Genomic DNA, 20,593 nt, shown 5'->3' with positions numbered 1-20,593 from the left:
ACTAATTAAGAGTAATATCCGAATTTATCTACCCCAAATCGCTTACTTAAATAACCGTTTTGTAATTAAGGCGTAGGGTTATCTAAGCTTATTATATTTACTTTTCTTTAAAAATAATATAAGGAGGCAGCTGATATCGATTTCCTAAGACGCATTTAATTAAGGATACCCACTTATAATTACCTAGCTCTGTAGCAAAGACTTTAGCCTCTAATTGTAATACTAATACCTTAACCCTATCACTAACTCCCATTGCAATTCCCTTCTTATCTATATTATATTAATATCCCTTAGAGACTCCGTACTTAGCAACCGTAGCTATATACAACTTAAACCAGTCCTTAATAATCTTAGGGTCTTTAGCATCCTTTTGCTTTTAATTAAGGCCTCTAGCGAATTAAGCTTTAAGTTCTGGGTGGCGTTTAAGGAAGTTCTTATACTAGTATTAGCTAAGCTCTATAAAACACTTCTTTACTTTAAGAATATCTTTAGCTATAGATTTAAGGTGCTAGATTTAGGGTAGCCACCCCCAGCTTCCTATAGTATTAATCTATTTAATAATAGAATCCTCCTTAAAAACTGTGAGCTTTTGTTAGGCTTAGTGGGCCTCCTTATACGATTAACGTCCTCTCTAATGGTGGTTAAGAGTCGATCGCGGTAGGTGATGAGTTTTAGTAAGCTTACGAATAGATTGGGTAGGGTTAGCTTCTAAAAGCTTAATTGTAATTTCCATTCGAGCTTCTTGATCGAGTTTAAGCAGTGCGGCAGCCGTAGAATCCATGGTTGTGGTGTAGGAAAGGTAAGATGCATGAGAAAAGGGGTGATTTAAATCGCGATCGGCGGGTGGCTCGATCGGGGGGTTGGCTTAATCGGGTGGCTAGGACGTTACGACGATTGTGGTGGTAAAATTAAAATCATACGGAGGACTGCGCAAAAAGAGATTTCTCCTTCCTTTTTGGGAAAAGCGTTGTTTTGGTGCCAAGACCACACTAAATATTTTAACTTTTTAACTTTGAGGTTGTAAAAAGCAACTCTATACTAACTTTGTAATATAATCTATTTACTTAATCGCTTATAATGTCCTCTATACACACCTTCTGCCTTTTTTTGAGCCTAAGATGCCTTACTACGGCCTTGCAACGAGAGCGTAGGCTGTAGTAATGCGGGCACTGGGTACCCCCCTAAAAGTAATTACTGAAGTTACCGGAATTAGCACTAAACACATTGGCAACCTGCTAAAAAAGGCGGTAGAGAATGGCTGGCGTGTAGATTAGGTCCTTTTTAATAACTACTTTAAAGATAAGCCCTGCCGGGGGCGTAAGAAAAAGATTACCCCTAATCTTAAGCAGAGAGTTATTAACGCCGTTACATGCGATCGTTATAGGCGTGAAAAAAGCACTAGAAGGATCGCTCGCGAAATAGGCCTCTTACTATTAGCCGTTTAAATTATACTTAAAAGGCACGGCTTTTGCAAAACAAAGCTAATAAGGAAGCCTGGATTAACTCCAGCTATAAGGAATAAACGATATAAATTTACATTGGCCTACCGCTACTAGACGTTGGAAGATTGGAAGGCTGTAATTTGGTTAGATGAGATAAGTATTGTTTTAGGCCACCGTTAAGGGGGCTATTAAGTATGGCGACGTCCTTACAAGGCCTGCGTACGCAGCTGCGTACGAGAATGGTGGAAAGGGTACTCCAAGTTTATATTCTGGGGTTGCTTTATATACGACTTTAAAGGCCCTTGTTATATTTAGAAGCCTTAAATAAAGAAGGAATTTAAAGAATTAAAATCTATTATTAAGATCTGGAATAAAGCTTTAGAGCTAGAGGCGTATAAGGCCTAGGAGAAGAATTAAGCCATTAAAAGGAATATACACGAGCTATATTATAAAAGGTATATACCCAGAGCACCTACTAAATGGAAGTTTATAATATTGTACGGAGCTTTTACTTAATTAGATAGAGGTAGAATTAACTAGTGGTAATATTTAATAAATATCTTAATACTAAAACTTCTTCTATTTGCCTAGAGCCTTATATGCTTAAATCCTAATATAATCGTGCAAGAAGATAAGGCTACTTCTTATATTGTAAAGATCCACTAAATCTACTTTAATGCCTGCGAGAATCAGCGTCTTCTTTAGCTAGGTAATTCGCCTAATCTAAATATAATTAAGCCCTGCTGGGGCTATTTAAAACAGGCTACTATAAAAAAGGGCCTACTTACCTCCCGTGTAGCTGCAGAGAAGGCCTAGCTTGGTGCTTAGCAAGATCTTAAGCAGTGGCGAATTCAGCAGTAGATTAAGAGGATCCCTCGCTATATTAAGAAGATTATAGAACTTAAAGGAGGCAACGATTATAGAGAGGGAGTAGAAGAAAAGCAGCGAAGCCGGAAGCAGCTCCGTAAGGAAGCTAATCATAAGCTTTCTATAATCGTTAGGGTACTTTAAACAGGCTACGATATATTGCGTAATTACTGCAATCTACCTAACACCTATCTGTAATTCTTCCTTCCTGCGCAGAGTTATAAGGAGATTAAGGAAATTACTAAGGAAGAGTGGCAAAAATTAGTTAATATAGTTGTTCTAAATCGACGTTAAGACACCTAAGGCCCTGGCTTAATTAAAGATCGACAGCTCTATAATTAAAGACTTTAAAGAGACGGTCACAATTAGGTAGTTAAACGGGTAGAAAGCTAGGTAGGGAGCTAAGAGCAGCAGAGGTAATTAAGGCCTCGAAAACCTCAAAAGCCTATAGAATATAAGGTGCGGTGGAACGAGATTAATTACATAAATATTAAACGGTAAAATACTACAATTTAGAAGCTATATAGATAATATATTAGTATTAAAAGCTTCAATTAAGTTAATTAAGTTGATTTTAGTAAGGTCTTGGCGCTTAAAAACGCGCTTATCCGAAAAAGGAAGGAGAAATCTCTTTTTGCGTAGTCCTCCGTACTCCCTCTATAAAATTTAAGTCTGGAGCTTAACCTATATTACTAAAAGCTCCGGGAGTACTAGCCAAGGCCCTAAAACCTTAGCTAGTATAGATATTTTGGCTCCGGCCTAACTAAGTATATAGCTTAGCTAGTGTTGCTAAAAGCTCCGGGAGTATGGAAATACGCCATATTATAAAATCTTATACTAGATAAACTTTAACACTATACGCGTATACTTAATAAGGTTTTAATATAAAATTATTTAAAATTATCGCTATTTATATACTTAATTATATAATATTATAACTATATCCTATTTATAGGATATTTAAGATTATATAATCTTTAGATTAGAAATAACTACGTAAATATATATGGTGGTGGGAATGCATCTATTTTTGGGGGTTATTAGCCGCCGCTTTTGGCGGCGTTCCCACCTCGCTTAGACCCTATCATATTACCGCTTTAAAGAAGCTCTGTTCGCTTAAGCAATCCCTATTATACCCCATCTATTATTCTAAAGGGGCAGAAACGGGACATAAGCTTTAGCAAAGCTTATTAGCACTTACGTTAATTTAATATGGCATAGCCCATATGGAAAAGCTAGTATCTACTTAAAGAAATAGCCTGCTTGCCTTCTCCCCGCACTTCCTCCCTTTACTACCCTCGTTCTACTTCCTTTTTCTCTCCCTTTACTATCCTTATTCTACTTCCTCTCCCGCAATTTAATCCTTATCTATAATACTTACCTTACCTATTTAGCAAACTCGCCGTCGCCAGAATAGTGGTACGCCTATTAAAGTAGCTACTCTGGCTTATAGGACGAAGAGGAGAGGAATACTCTATACCGCCGCCGTTTATTAAAACTTAAATTTATAACTCTAAAGTCTAAACTCGGATATAGATACCAATCTAGATATATATATTTATTTAGAAGATAGTATAGATTTAGATTCTAGAGAACTAGATACAGAATTAAATGCGGAATTAGATGCGGAATTAGATGCGGAATTAGATGCGGAGTTTAATATAGAGTTAGATGCGGGATTAGACGTGGAATTAGACTCTAAAGCTAAGGAAATACTAAAAGACATTACTAAATTAGAAGAGGAGGGACCCGTAAAACCGAACTATACTTCTTATACTAAGAAACTATAAAAGAGGGAAGGCGAAATCTGGGAGATGTAAATTATAAAAATTTCCGCTAACTCGTTATTATACCCTCTAATTACTATAAACTAGGTACTGCCTAAAGATTAAAAAGAAAACCTAAAAAACTATAGATAATTAGCTGCGTAAATACGCCCTAATAGTCTTTAAAGCATATCTCCGCTAGTAGAAGAGAAATTTTTAAATTAAAAAGGAGAGCTTAATGCGAAGCTATTGGAAACAAATTAGTATATACTATATAGACCTTATACGCTATTAGATAGACAGTAATATCCTTAATAATATTTATAATATAAGTTTCTACCCCTCCTTTAAGGTAGGCTAATAGCTATAGAAGTGGATCCTAAGCCTTAAGCTTAATAAGTCGTAAAAGGAAAAGTACGCTATGTTTGTCTAAGACCTTTATACTATCCTCCATGCTCTCTAGATTAACGATATTAAGCCACTCTATGGCTTTATTTAAGTCTAAATTTCGCTTCTTCTCCTACTTAGCATAGCTATAGCTATAAGACTAGGCGCTCTAGTAGAAAGCGCTAGTACTAAAGGTAGTAATAAAGCTGTCTAGTTTAAGAATATTAACATTATAGTTATTTATAGTAAGAAATACTCTAATAAGAGTACGGTTGTGGTAAATATAAACCTAGAATATATTAAGAATAAAGAAAAGGATAGTAAACTATAAGCTTTATACTGTGTCTAAATAATATATCCTACTAACTATAAATCTATAAAAAGAAATTTACCTTCTATCTAAAAGACCTTCCTATATTCTATATTATTTCGTATATCTTAGCTATTAGCGTTAGTTAAGACGCATTCCAAGATAACTTTATAAGTGTTTAAGATATCTTTAACCTTAAGGTACCGGCGCACCGCGACATACTATATATTAGGTAGAAGGACGAAGTACTAAATTAGCCATTCTTCTACGACGTCAGCTATATAACTAGGGGTAGCAATATTATAAAAGAAAAGGCCTTTCTATACGCTAAATACCGTAATATATTTATATACCTAGGGCTTATTACTAGGTTTAAGGAGGTACTAGAGCTATACCAGCTATAATAGGCTTTAAGTAAAAACATTAACGGTAGGTCCGCTTAATAATTACCTTTAGACCTAGTTATATGTTAATTATATAGATAGACACTCTTACTCTAGAAGAGCGGAACCAGACTATAGGCTATCTCGGTAGTATATATAAGAGATATTATATACCAACGCATATTATAAGCGATTACTAAAGTATCTATTTTGGAAGTCCTTTATAGGATCTCCTTATTAAATCTGTCGCGAGAATGGGGCTATTATAAGATCGACAAGCGCCTATAGAGCTCGATAACAACCAGCTAAAAAAAGTCCGCAACAACCCTAAGCTTAAAGCGCTTTATAACGAATAAAAAGAATATAAAAACCTTATCTATGGTAAAGGCCTCTACCCCATTACTAAGGCCAAAGGTACTAAATTATACTAGTAATATAAAGAGACTAAGCGGAATATTAGTATAACGTATTAAAAGTTATAGAGGGAATAATTAATAACCGCTATTTATAAATTCTATAACTTAATTAACACAATTAAAATAGCTAGGCAGCTTAGTAGGAAGGGCCTAACTAAGGTATTAACACTGCTAAGGCGGGAATTTAAACTTCTAGAGCGGGCTACCATTACTAGAATGCTCTTTATACCTTTTAAAAACAAAAATGCCTAGGTTAAGTTTATTAAAAACCTAGCTTAACTATATCGTTAATAAGAAACGGCTTGACGTAAACCTTCAAAACGGAAGAAAATAGACTTCGTTATCTTTAAAAATAAGAAAATATCTTACGTATAAAAGCGAAGGGATATCGGTCTTAAGAGTACCTTAAATTACCAAATTCCTAATTATGCGTCCCTAAAGGAAGAGTCGCTAGATAATAAATATTGCGGGACTATTTAATAAGAGCTTGGCACTTTAGACGCCGCTAAAGCTAAGACAGTTTAGTTATATCCTATAGAGCTTCCCTACCTAGTATGCCTTATTTATATAGGTAATAATAGGTTCTTATATAAAAAATAGATGCGCTATATACCGTAAAAAGACGTCCTAAAGAAGCACGTAGATACCTATTTTCGACGCCCCAAATATTAAAGAGAGTTTTAATATCGCTACCCTAAATATTCCATTAAGCTAGATAGCATAATGCATTTTAAGAGATATGCATCTAATACGTATAGAGTGTCTCACTAATACACGCGGACTTCCCCTCTGCTGGTATATATTGCAAGGGAAACGCATCGTTATTACTGTCTCTATATTTAAGATAACGAGCAAAAGAAAATAAGGAAGGGAAGAAGGGAAGGAGGAAGGTAATAGTAGGTAGCTCCTTCTCTCTTTAGCTATAGATTATATTATATTAAGAAGTTTTCCTTTAGAGAGAATTCTTAATTAGAAGGAGCGGTAAGGGAAGTAAGAGAGATAGGGGGTAACTTAGCCGCGAGAGTCTATAATAAGGTACTCTTTATAGCGAAAGGCATTAGTATTACCACCTATTTACCATCTATTTGGCACTTACTTGTCGCTTATAATAAGCAGACAGCTTATATATAACATTTATCACTTATCTAGTTCTTTATAGGAATTTTAATTACTAGCGAGCCGGCAAACTTAAATATATATTAGAAAGAAGAGCGGATTTACAACGCAGCTAAAACTAGCCTTATAATTTAATATAAATATATGCCGCCCAAATAAGCGGATTACCTCTCTTACTTTTACTTACTCTATATTCTAACGGCCTTAAACGCCTTATAGTTCTTATTCCAGGTTCTAGAATATCTTCCCCTTAAACTCTAAAGGACCTATAGATCTCGCTTCACGCCTTTAGCTTATACTACCTTAGCCTCACAGCCCTATATACACTAGGTTAAGGGATAGTCGCTTATAAATCAGCTTCCAGTTTTTACACTTTAGAAATTCTGTATATAGTTACCTGTCCTATATATCTATTATGCTAGAGACATATTAGACGTATTAATTCGTTAATAGTAGCAATCACTTTCGCACTATTATAGGTATAATAAATATATAAGAGGATTTATGTAGTAGAGAATAGTATAATAAGACACAATCTATATAAAAGAAAAAGGATATAAATATAAAAAAAAATTTAAGAGAAAATAAAGAAAGCAACATTCTAGGAAACCTAGACGGCTTAACAAATATAAGAAGATCAACCTAGGGTTCGCTAGAAAGCCATACACACAATTTTTAAAAATCCTATTTAGCTCCAGATAATGGAAACTAGTCAACACTAATAGAGGAGTAAGATATTAATTAGAGGCTTAAACTAAGCAGGATAAAGAGGATTTAAAACTTAATAAAACCAGCTAGCAACCGCAATAATAGTATAGATTGCCATAATAAGAACGCCTTTAAGCCAGTCTATTTTAGTGTTAGTTATAGTAGATTACCTATATAGAAAGGAAAACTTACTAGATTTACTATCCTAAATAAGATAATTTACTAGGAGTACGGCAACAAACAAAATAGCGATTAGAAAGGTATCGAAATAAAGCGTTATATAATCCTAGCCTATAATCCAACTAAGTATAACAACGAATAAGAGAACTAGAAGAGCGATTTGTATACTAGATCTAATAGTAATATTAATTACTAGATTTATTTTATCCTTATAAGCTACTATAACCGCTATTATATACTTAGCAGCGTTCCTAATAATTAGGAGTAGGATAAGACCGACAAAAGTAGTGGAGACAGTGCCGCTTGCCGTAATATCACTAATACTATTAACTATAAACTCGGAACAGAAGGCGACTAACATGGTAAAGATTCTAAGGGTTATAATTGCACCCTAGATCGTCAATTAGGGCTCTTTAATTTTATCGTCTTCCTTTTCTACGTTTAAATCCTACACAGGCTGTTCTTGGTTTACTCCGCCTCCAGATATAGCCGGCGCTTTAGCACCGATCTATATAATACCACAAAAAGGTATACCCTACTTATAGGAGGACCTGCGCTTAGGAGCCCTTTAGCTTAGAGTATTACACATTTCGGTATGTAACTTTAATTAAAATATAAGGTAGCAAACGTATATAATTAGGAGGATAACAGCTATTCCACGGGAAAGCTCCAGATTAAGTATAGAGCTATTAGGGCTCGTGGCTGCGTAGGTTAGTACCTATTATAGGTCTAAAGCTATTATTTAACTTACTTAACAGCGTAGAGTAGAAGGCGGTTAGAATAATTAGACTGCTAACACATAGAGCTAGAAGACCGGCCGTAGTACCTACTACTATTATATTGAAATATTGTTCTACCCGGTTAATGCCTCTAAAGAAGAAGCATATACTAAGGATAAGGAGTAAGTTCGAAAGCATACTGCCGATTAAGGAAGTTTTAATAATAGTAATCTGGCCCTTAGTTAGGGCTAAGATAGAGACAATTAATTTAACAGCGTTTCTGCGCTAAATGTTAGATAATATTAGGACAAATAAGAAGCGGAGAAACGTACCTAAAAGTTGCGTTTAAAAGACCACCTAATATATTACTAGCGCGGAGCGCAATCTCTTTAGTAGCATAACTAAGTATTATAGTAAGCGGAATAATGGCAATAAAGTTAATGATAAATATAGTAATACCGTTAACGTAAAGATAATTGACCATAAAGCCGACGGGAATGGTAAGAAGAAGTATATTTATCTATAAGCTGAATAAGATAGTACGAACCTAATTCCTAATAGGTATATTACGCTTTAAAGCTACTTTTAGCTTTTCCTCCTTAATTGTTAGCTTAAGATATGAGGATCTTCGTAGGCCTATACCGGCCTCTTTATTAGGTTGTTTATCGTTAGGCCTTATCTAGGCTGCTTAATAGGCTTTTAAGAGTGTTGCTAGATCTAAATATGCCATTATAAGTACGGTTTTTAATTTTTCCTAGAAAGAGCATAATAGAGAAGGGCGATTTTGTAGTCTGGAGGGTACCCACGCATAGTAAAGACTAAGAAGTCCGATAGTACTTAGGCTAACACTAATGCCTTAAATCCATAATAGTACGTTTAGCTTTTTTTTTCAGTTAATTTTATAAGCGAGGATCTAAAGCAAATTCCAGAATAATTGCTATAGAGGAGAGGAGGATTAACGTTAATGACTAGATAGAACGGCTAGTGAAAAAAGAGAAAATAGAGTGTTCTAATAGACGAATAATAAGTAAAAAGTAAACCGACTACTTATAGAAATAAGGATGCAGTAAAACGTATAAATAAGGGTGTAAGTCTATATACCTAAGTACCGGCTACTTAGTGTCTTAAATATAAGTCCTCCCTTAACGCAAGGCAGATTAATAGAAGTTGTTATACCACCTATATAAGGCGGAGCGCTTATAAAGGGCTTAGCTAGAATGCTAATTAAACTACCCTATAACGCACCAACAGCTCCTTTACTACAGATAAGGAGTAAATATATAAGATTGACTGGCTAAGATAAGTCTACTACTCAAGCAGTGCCCTACTCCGTAAAGGGTAGGCGTTAAAAGTAGATTATATAATGCTATTCCTACTAGGTAAGATATTATTAGGGGGTTATTATTGGCTTCCAGTTCTAGTTTATAATTTTATATAAATGCCTCTAAACCCTGCACTGCTGGGGCTGTCTAAAAGCTAAGTTGCCTGTTCACCTTATCTTAACCTTAGGCCTAGCTTGTTAGCTATTAAGGTAACAGGAAGTTACGTTAAGGCGTATAATAGGGCTTAAGTGAAGCTACGTAACTAGATAGACATTGCTATACAAAGCAACGCTTAACCAGCTGCCTCCATATCGCCGTCTCAAAATAATTAGAAGAAAGGGGTTAATACTAGCCCTTATCGTTTAATATAACCCTCCTATAGAGGCATAGTAAAGGTAGGTATAGACGGGAAGGATTATACTCCTGTCGTGGCCGTATTATAGCGCATTCGTAATACTATACTAGTATCCCTAAGTTAGTAAATTGGCTCAACTTTTAAGGCATAGTTAAAGCGGAGTCTACTATTAGCTCTCCCATTAGCTAGGTAATAGAGAGGAGCAGGATATAAAAGGCCTTTATATCCTTTAACCAGACCTATATTAAGCACAGTATCCTTTAAGAAAATCCCTCCTTACTTTCTCACAAAGATACTCGAACTATTAGCTGCCTTATCTCTTTAATAATAAGCCACTTAAATACTATAATAGAGGATACCACATTGTATTAGGCCAAGGTGCGCTTTAAACATTAAATCCTTTACGGGATACCGCTAACGGAGCTAGGATATACTATATGCTTCCTATCCTAAGGGCTCCGATAAGGCCGTTAATATAGTAGGGTAGGTATGCGATAGTTGCTTCCCTATAGTTTTATCCGTTCGCCAGCTTACTAATATAAGTAAAATATCTAGTTAGCATCGGAACGTAAGAGTGATTTAGAGAATAATAAGGCTAATACGAAAGGAACTATAAGGAAATACTTACTCCGCACTAATGAGATAAAGAAGCCGTCTTAATATAGTCCGTTTAGTAACTCCTTTTAATAAAGCTTACTAACCCCTAGCTTACTCTATTAGGGGCAATAAAGAGACTAAGTAGCTTAGTTAATTAACTCGGCTATAGGCTTAGCCAACTCAATAAAAGAGTTAGTAGCCTTAAAAAATGCAACCGCTATATTATAAGTTATCTAAGGAAGGTTAACGATCAGATTAACGACCTAAGAAGTAACTAAAAAGAGATAAGAGATACTATTAAGCGGCTTTAAAACGAAATCTATACTCTTAAAAGAGGTAGTAATAAAACTTTAGATTATAGAGATAAATGGGTTACAAAGGTAAGAAACAAGGTTACGGCATTTAAGAGGAAAAGGGTATGCTTAGCCTAAGGATAGAGAAGTCTGCAGAATTAAGGAGGAAATTTATTAGCTTAAATGGTACGCTCTTTAGTCTTATATTATTTGCTTATTAAAGGAAATTTATATATTAGATTTAAGCTAGACAGCCCCGCCCTTTATAGTAAGTGTTTGCCGCATTTATATACTTAATTAGCAATAAATTAGCAGATCTAACTAAGCTTAGCGTCTAAAGCAAGCAGAACTATATTCCCCTATTACGTATTTAAGTCTAGTCGCTCTACTAGCGTCTTCTTTACTAGTAGAGGATAGCATTGTCCTTAAAATAGAAGTTAGTTCGTAAAATAATAGAAAAAAAGGGGGCCTACGAGGGTTTCTAGGTCTAAAAGCCACGAAGACTATTTAATTCACTAATACGGTAAACACCCCGGCTATTTTAACCCGCAAATTTCTACTATTGCCCGTTACATCTCCCGTATAAATTTATCATAACATCCTCCCGGCTGCTTATTTAGACCCTCCTTAGGTACCCGTTTTCTCTTCTAATTTAGTGAGATAATACCTAGCGCAGCCCGCGGTTTTAGAACTTCGGCCCATTTAAAGTTAATTATTATTGCTTCGCCAACCTCTGCATTCCAAAGCATATTATAAGGCATCGCATCTTAGTGTAAAACTCCTAGTCGATAGACGGCCTAAATTAAGCGCTTAACCTATTCTATTAGGTATAGCCTATTATCGCCATTAATACGTTAAGAGATTAGTTTCCCCCTAAAACTAAGGAATATTATATAAATAATCTCCACAATACCATTATAGAAATACGGACGGTTAAGATTAATATTTCCTAGATATACTGGTATATATATACTCTAGATTGGACGGAGGCGCTTATAAACAGTGGCCTCCTAATTTAGGTAACTAATAAAGTTAATAACGGTGCATTTCGCGGCTAGGGTATATCTGTATAATATTAACCTAACCTTAAATAGAGCCCCGCGTATTCCATATACGCCTACCGGCTTATAATTAGTATTTAAATCTTTCAAGAGTTGCTAGCGCATAAGATTAAGGAAGGTAGGTTGGTTAATCCGATAACGGCTCCCGCCGTAATCTCGTATATTTAGACACATCTCGTTAAGTAAACCCCCCTCCACTAAGCCAAGAAGACATTTTTAAGTGCAATACCACCTACCTTTACCTCTATGGCGGGAATTGTGACCAGATAATAATCTGCTAGTAGGGTCTAGGGCTTAGGGCAGAGGCTAGGGTGGGGACTGCTAAGATAGACGGCTCGGAGTATCAGGATCAAACTTATTGTTACTAGACTCGCTCCAATCCTATAATAGGTAATACTAGGGGGAACTAGTTAACGTTGCTTTAGGTTAGAGCTAGACAGGTAATATATAAAGAAAATCATTTTGCCTAGGTGCCTAGTACTCCAATAAAGGCGCATTATATATAGGAATTATATCTAGTAGATTATTATAGATCACCTCCTAGCTTTTTAGTTAAGCGGCCACGTTAATCTACTAATTTTAATTTTAAGGCGGCGTCTTTAGCGCCTAAAGGGTAAATGCCAGCATCTGTCTAACGGCGGTTAGATATAATTAATTTCCCCTATTTAAATCTAGTGCCTATCTAGTCGTCTCCCTAATATCACCCTTAGGGATAGATAGGAAGTAGTAAACTATCTTAGGATTATAGGGCACTTATAAAAAGATAAATACTTCGCTAGTATAAATGCACCTATACTCTAGTCTAGCCTAGACTATATAAGAAAAGGCCTAAGTAATAATAGCAGCGACTAGGCGACGAAAGTAGTCCTATAGGCTATCGATCTTATAGTAGTAGATTACTTCCTTAAGTTCTATATTATTAAGACCCTTATAGATATAGCTAAGAGTTAGTTTATAGGGAGCCTTATACTTAATAATAAAGGTAGCAATATAATACTCTGTATTCTAAGTCTTGCTAAAAGTATTATATATGTAGAACTAATCTATATAAGGACGCGATAACCTTGCTAATTCTATTATTACTATAGCCGTAGGCTTAGCTAGGCCAGCTGAGCCTAGTAGCTTTGTCCGCTTAGCCTAGGCTTAAAGATAGGGTGACTAACGTCGCTAGTTCTTAGATATACTTATTTATTATATATCCTTCTCTATCCGCCATTCTGGGCTAAGAGTATTAATATAATTTTTAAACTTTACTAACCCTTTTAGGCGGAACTTCCGCCGAAGCGTTAGATTATTATAAAGTTGTTTAATAATTAATAATATATGGTCCTTAATGGTGTAGCGCTAAAAGTGATTTAAGTCTAGCTTAGAACTTATTATCCTCTAGTAAATAGCCTTCCTAGACTCTTCTAATATATATAGCGAAGTAAAGTGCCGTTCTAGTATAAAATTTAATCCTATAAGGTCGTTCCAAATAGCTTCCTACTATACTGGAAAATCTTCCCATACTTAGATCCTTTTAGGGCGAATCTTATCATTCGCATTAGTAGGGTCGCTCCATATTAATAACGTCGCATTAGTTTAAACAGTAAGGCCTAAGTAGAGATAGGCATAATAGGCGTTAAGAAACTTAGGTAGTGTTATCTTACGGGTTTTCCCCTTAGCTTCTTTCTAGGCTCGCTTCGCTTCTTACTATCTATATTATTCTTCTTCCTATACGCGCTCTGCTTCTTCCTGTACACGCTCCGCTTCTTCCTATACGCGCTCTACTTCTTCTTATCTGCGCTGCTTCTCCTCCCGTTTACACTGCTCTTCTTATTATTTGTGTTACTCTTCTTGCCGTCTACGTTACTTTTTAAGAAAAAGCTGTTTGTAATCGGGTGACTATTAGGCTATATTATAGTGGCGATAATAATAATAACAGGAGAGCGTATAGGGGAGAGCTTTATTTACAGCGGATGGGTAATTTAGGCCGAGTAGATTAATAGAAATATCTAAACGGTTTTACTAATAATCTAAAACCCGTAATAAATAGCTAAGTTAAGGACGGATGCAAATTTTAAGCTCTGCGCTAGCGTCCTCTTTAGCCTTGCTATATTTAAGCCTTATATATTACATATAAATCTAAATTAATAAGAAGCAAATCTTATAAAGATCCCAAAACTAGAAATAAAAGAAATATATAAGACCAAATCTAGAAACATTGAAGAAATTCCCATATAACGACTCCTATAAACTTTATAACGACTTAAAGCCCCCTTATATATACTTAAAGAAGTCCCTATATAAACAGCCCTATAAGCATAGCTATAAATCTAAGCCCCCTCGCGTAACCTAACTACCCCTCCCTACTATACCGGAATAGATAAACAACCGCTATATATAATAAGCAGAGAAACGACTTAAATAAAAAGAAAACACTATAAAATAACATATTTATATCCTTAAGGTATAAATCTATAAGGACCGTAGTCTTAAACACGACTAATAGTTGCTAAGGCGGTATGTGTTCTAGGTCCATAAGAAATGCAAAAAATCCTAGGTCGCTAGCATAGATTTATATTTTATTATCGCTTTTAAGGTAGTAAATAAACTCATCTAAGGGAAGGTATAGATCGTCGCAAATACTTTATAGCTCGCTATAAGTTAAGCGGGCTAAGACTCTGGTAGGAATAGTAAAATATTATCTTATTTCGCGATAGGCTAAACGAAGAGAGGCTAAAGTTTTAACCCTTTTACTAGCTTTTATTAAAACTCTTCTTTATATTTATACCCTATACTTATAGATTTAGGACTATAAAGCCAAGGCCACTGTATTTAATTGTCGCCTATATAGCCTCGTCGCTTAACATCTCTTTATTGCTGTCTGCCCATATTTCTTAACCTTTAGTACTAAAACGATTTTCTCTGCCATATAATGTCTCTGCGTCCCATTCTTAATCCTTATCGCTAGAGTTACTCTCCCAACTAGTTAACGCCTCTATATTGCCGTTACTATCTCTAAAGCCGATTTCTCTATCTATAAACGCCTACTTACTAGCTAACGATTTAGGGACGCTGCGCTTATAGGTACTTAGGGTTGCGGGATACCACTTAAAAAGAAATTATAGTTAATATTGTTGGGATATAGAACAAGCCTATAGGCCTCCGTACCGGCTACTTAGCACCTTAAATATAAGTCCTCCCTTAGCGTAAGGCAGATTAGCAGGAGTTGTTATACCGCCCGTATAAGGCGGGGTATTTATAAAGGGCTTAGCTAGGATACTAACTAAGCCTCCCGGCAGCGCACTAATAGCTCCTTTACTATAGATAGGGAGTTAATATATAAGATTGACTGGCTAGGGTAAGTCTACTACTTAAGCAGTATTTTGCTCCGTAAAGGACGGGCGTTAGAAGTAAATTATATAATACTGTTCCTGCCGAGGGAGGCGTTATTAGGGGTTATTGTTAACTTCCAATTCTAGTTTACAACTTTATATAAACGCTTCCGAACCCTACTAAGGCATATAGCGTCCGTTAGGGATTATTAGCTATTTAAATCTAGCAACAGCTTAGCCAATAGCTACTCCTAATAATGCCTTACTTATAAATTACTCTAGGCGCCTATAATCTCGGGCGCAGACAATATATAAGCTAAGAGTAATTATAGCTACTAAATATTGTACCACGGACACCATATAAAGTGGAAAAGGGCGGCTAGTATACTTTGCCTTTCCCTTCTACCTTCTATCCTAACTTAGCCCTAGAAGAGAAATAAAGTATAAACGTCGTGCTTCTGGTTCTTATATGCCATTAATTTAACTTACCTTTAAATTTGACCTGTTAACTATATATCCCTTACCATCCTTATAAGAATACCAAATATTATATATATTACCTTAACTAAATTTAAATACGTTGCTAATATAGCCTATAGGCCCTTAATTAGTACCCATAAAGATATCACTATATACTACTTTCCTAAAGACATTATATCTAATTATCAACCTACTAGAAACCCTAGATTATCTTAGAATTATATTAACGCTAAAGACGCGGCATCTAATAGTAGAGAGGAGAAATAATTATAGCTTTCCAGTTATATATAGGAGTAAATACCTTATATACCTACCTAAACACCCAATAAGGCCAGTTCTTATAAAAAGGATAATAATATAAAGGGCGATATACAAGAGGATACGGTTTAGGCGAGTGTATAAAAAATATACCTTAATTACCTTAGGGGTTTAGAAGGCTATGGCGAATCTAAGATAGACTTACTTAAGCTAATAGAGGACCATGGCGAGGCTAAGATAGACTCACCTTAACCAAAAAAGAACTATATTAAAGGCTTATCCTAGCAGATAAATACAGTTATAGGTTTTAAACATATTTCGCCAGTACCTAGAGGTATATTTGCAAGACGCCTATATTATTTTACAACACTAATAATTAAGCAGAGAATAGTTTAGTCCTTATATATCCATCTAAAGTGTTAACAATTTCCAATACCAAGATCTTAAGCGGATAAGTAAAGTATCTTATATCCTAGTTACCTACTTATTATATAATAAAGGACATAACACGCCTCCGAAACCCCAGTTATAGAGGAATTATATCTTTATATGGTTCTATCGCAGTAATATACTAGTATCCTACCTAGGTTTTAGCGGTGGCTATACCGCAAAAGAAACTTTTATTATACTATATTAAAAGTCCTTATTACCTCTGCCGTTATGCTAAGATATATAAACCGCTTAAAGATGTTATAATAGAAATAGCTAAGAGGGGCAAACCGTGTAAGTAAGGAGATTAACTAAGAGAAGCATTAGAGGATCTATTAGAAGAGATATTAAGGAGAATAGTATATAAGAGAAAGGTAGATTACACTAGAGATAGGGGTTCTAAGAAGTCTAAGGAATAAGAAATTTCCTATAAAGACTTTCGCAATTACGTTAATTTCTTTTAGCATTTATTGAGGATTAAAGCGTTAATTAGGATTTCCTTGGCTTAGTATTTTGTTTCTATACAGTTGCTTCTATATTAAGAATCTCTTATTATTATCCGTACGTAAATAAACAAATTCTTATATATTGGATTAAAGTTAGAAACTCGCTTATAGCAAGCAAGCTTAATAAGTCCTCTACCTTTATATACTTAGCAGTAATAAGTCAGCCGCCTAGTAACTCGCTTAGTCCTTAAGGTCGTCGCTTTCCAATCTAAATGTCTTAGAATTAACCTTTATTAACCCATCCTCTTTAACCTAGTTAAAATGTGCTAGAGTCTTCTTAACTAGAATAGGATAGAACCTTTCCTTTAAAATAGTTAGTATATTCCATATAGTAATAGAGAGAAAAGGGCTTACTAGGTCTTATAGGTTTAGAGGCCATAAAAATTAATCTATAGACGTATAAATATAAAATCGACTATTGCGCCGTATAAGAATATAGCAATCTACGTCAAAGTATCACTTTAATCTATTGGCCTTTTCTAAAAAGGTCCCCTTTTACTTTTAAAAATTCTTATTTACGGCTCGCTTTAACCTTGATAGTAATCTTTACTTTAGACACATAACTATAATAAATAATTAATGGCTTAGTAGCTCTCTAGTGTTTTTGTAGGATAACTGGCGTATAGGTTAACTGAATTTTATATTAATGAGGTAGGAATGTTAAAAGTAAATATAGGATATATCCCTTAATGTTAGCCTAAGTTGCGGCTCTAAAAACTAAATCTTGTTTTAAGAACTAGGTCCAATTCTAAAGACTACATTCTAATTCTAAAGACTATATCCCGAGTCTATTTTTGGGAACGGGCCAGTCAACTATTAGGAATGTTTACTAAGCTAAACACACCAAATACGGCTAAAAAGGTATAGCGGTTAAGCTAAGCGGCTTAATAGTCTTGGAAGAGTAAGCACAGGGCTATTTTTACCCTAGCTTAAATCGCGATCTTAAAACCAAACCCGGCCCTAAAAGACAGCTAATTAACTACTATAAAAAGGGCGCGATCCTAAAAACTAGATCCGGTTTTAAGAAACAGGATCCTAATTTTAGGAAATAGGTCAATTAACCACTATAAAAGAGGTTGACTATCTATATTTAGCATATTAGGTTTAGCTTATTTTAGGACCGGCCACGTAATTATATATAGGCGCTTATGTAACCAACCCCAGGAAACCCGCTCTTAGAAGCCCTACTATATTAGAGCCTTACGCGTTACGGAATAAACTAAAACTAGTTATTATAGCTTAGTATTTAACTAAGCCCTATAAAGCCTCAGTCCGAGCCACGTTAGGTTGGCTTAACTTTTCCATACCCAATCTTTAATCTTCTATATTCGCTCCCACCTTACTTCCCTTCCTTATACTTTTCTCCCTAGCGCGTATAGGCACTAAAATTAAAAATGAGACGCTATAAAGTATGGGCGCCTAGATAAAAAGTGACGCTATAAAGTACGGGCGCCTAGATAGAAAGTGACCCTAAAGTATAGGCTCTGGCCTAAAAGTAATCTAAAGTTTAAGCTCCTAACTATAAGAATTCTAGAGTATAAGCATCTAGGCTAAAAATAAGACGCCCTAAAATGCAATGCTCTTTAGTTAGGCTATTAAGGTTTGTTACGGGGGACTAACTAAATATTATCTAAAGCCGATTATATCTAGTTTAAGCGCTAAGCAAAGGAGTAAAATGAAGTAAAACCGTATCCTAAAAGTATGCTAGCCGCATACGTATATATATATATTGCGGCCCTCGTTCGTTTATATAGATACTCTTCACCGCTATTATAATAAAATTAACAACTCTCCTTTAGTATATCTTAACTGCTTATATATTTATCTGCCTAAGTTTCTACTTCTATCTTTATTTTTATAATAGAAAATAGAAAGCAATATAATAAACTTTAGTGCTAGTAGCCCTCCTCTTATTGCCCTAATTTATTTCTGCTATTGTTTTAGTTATTATTAATACATTTCGGGATCACATATACTGTATATTAAACTATAGTTAATTTTTAGGCCAGAAACAGAACTAATATCCTATTATAGCTGACGCAAGATTACCGCTTATTATTTTATGCGGGTTTGTAACTATTCCTCTAATTATTGAAGTAATTTATAAAGTAAATTTATAGAGGGGTAAAGCTAATAAATATAGTATACGTCGCTAAACAATATTCTTTTTAAAGTTGATAATGGCAAGCCGATTTTTACGGGGGTTGGGGCAATAGTATTCTTATTAAGGATAGCACTCTTTAGACTGTAGGTTCTCCCTATATACTCTTCTAACCTTTCCCTCTAACCTATACCTATAGTTTAGTTGCCAAAGCAGGCCATATATCCCTCTTAGAGAGTTCCCACTTTTAGTTTATATTAGAGGTTGGCCTTATTAGCCTCAAAGAGATCTTTATTACCTATGTATATTTAATTCTCCTTAGAAGCCGTATTAGAAAGCAGCCTAATTTCATAGACTATTAAGGCTCCTACCGCCAAGAATTGCTTAATTCGTTTACTATAGAGCGTAACAACCCTATCCGAAGGCTTACCATAATAGTCCTTATAAACGCCGTTATAGTACTCCCTATCCTAGCGTATGCGGTACTAGCAGCTACTTATAAGGACTATAATATCCCTTTTATAACGGTAAACTTTTCCTTATAGTATATCCAATTTATTACTAACTAGCTAAAGTTTTAAATTGCCTGCATTAGCTAGAGAAGACCCTAGTAAATTATGGCGCAAATACCTTCCATCACCCTAACTAGTCCATTGCCCTCTTATCCCTCCTACTATAAAAGGTCGGATAATAGCCAAACAGCTCTTATAGGCCCTTTGCGGTTTTCTCACTCTTTCTTAAAAGATAGTATATGCTGAGATTTTTATTATGCGCGAGATAGGATAGAAACAATTACAATATAAGGAGATTAGTATACACTAGGCTTAACGCCGCTTAATTAGGATTTTTGGTGTCTTTAGTTATTAATATCTTGCTAAATCTGTATATACTACTCCTAACGGCTTTCTTACATCTAATGTGTTGGTCGCATATTAAGATATAATAGTATAATTATTTTAGCCTTACCTACTTCTGTTATTAAAATGGATTTAGTATATAGCCTCTAATAAAAATATACGGTACCAAATGCACGTCTATCTAGGGCTTGCGCCTTATACAGACTTATAGGCGTCTTCTATAATCCTTACTTACTGACTAAACGGGCATATGGAAGAGCCCTGCAAAAGTCACGCCGGATTAACTTTGGGAACGCCTAAAAGCTTAGGTTCTTTCACATGCACGTTATTATAACCATTGCCGCTAGTCTTGCCTTAAGAATATAGGACAATTAATTGCTATAGTATAGCTATCTAAAACCTATCCTAAGCTACAGAAACAGTACATTGCCTATATTAGTAGGTAATTAAAGAGGAGGGATTTCTTTATAATTCCCACTCTTAGATATATTAATTCTATCTTGCTATATAGGGTAATATAAGAGTATCCTAGCTACTATTAAGTTAATTTCGTAGTACACCTTAACCGTATTACTTAAATTTTAGCTTACTAAATGCCTTAATTAATAGGCGCCTTAGCTAAATTATATAGCCGCTCTAATTTAACAAAATCTTCTTCGTCTACATCGACTTGGGATTAGTTAGAGTTAAACTTAGCCAGGCTTTCCTAAGGAACAATTTAAT

General features: G+C 35.1%; 1 protein-coding gene across 1 annotated transcript; it reads left to right on the top strand.

Annotated features, from left to right (window-relative positions):
• Positions 1-1,289: 1,289 nt before the first annotated feature.
• Positions 1,290-1,445, top strand: K441DRAFT_575680 (uncharacterized protein; the record flags this gene model as incomplete). The annotated part of the gene is made up of 1 exon (XM_067644176.1): positions 1,290-1,445. A coding segment is annotated over one exon (156 nt), but the record flags the coding sequence as incomplete, so codon positions are not given.
• Positions 1,446-20,593: the final 19,148 nt, after the last annotated feature.

This window comes from Cenococcum geophilum (genome assembly GCF_001692895.1).
Source record: "Cenococcum geophilum 1.58 unplaced genomic scaffold K441scaffold_40, whole genome shotgun sequence".
Classification (NCBI taxonomy): Eukaryota; Fungi; Ascomycota; class Dothideomycetes; order Gloniales; family Gloniaceae; genus Cenococcum; species Cenococcum geophilum.
Note: the sequence above shows the minus strand (reverse complement) of the source record. Positions and strands in the feature narration are given on the sequence as shown.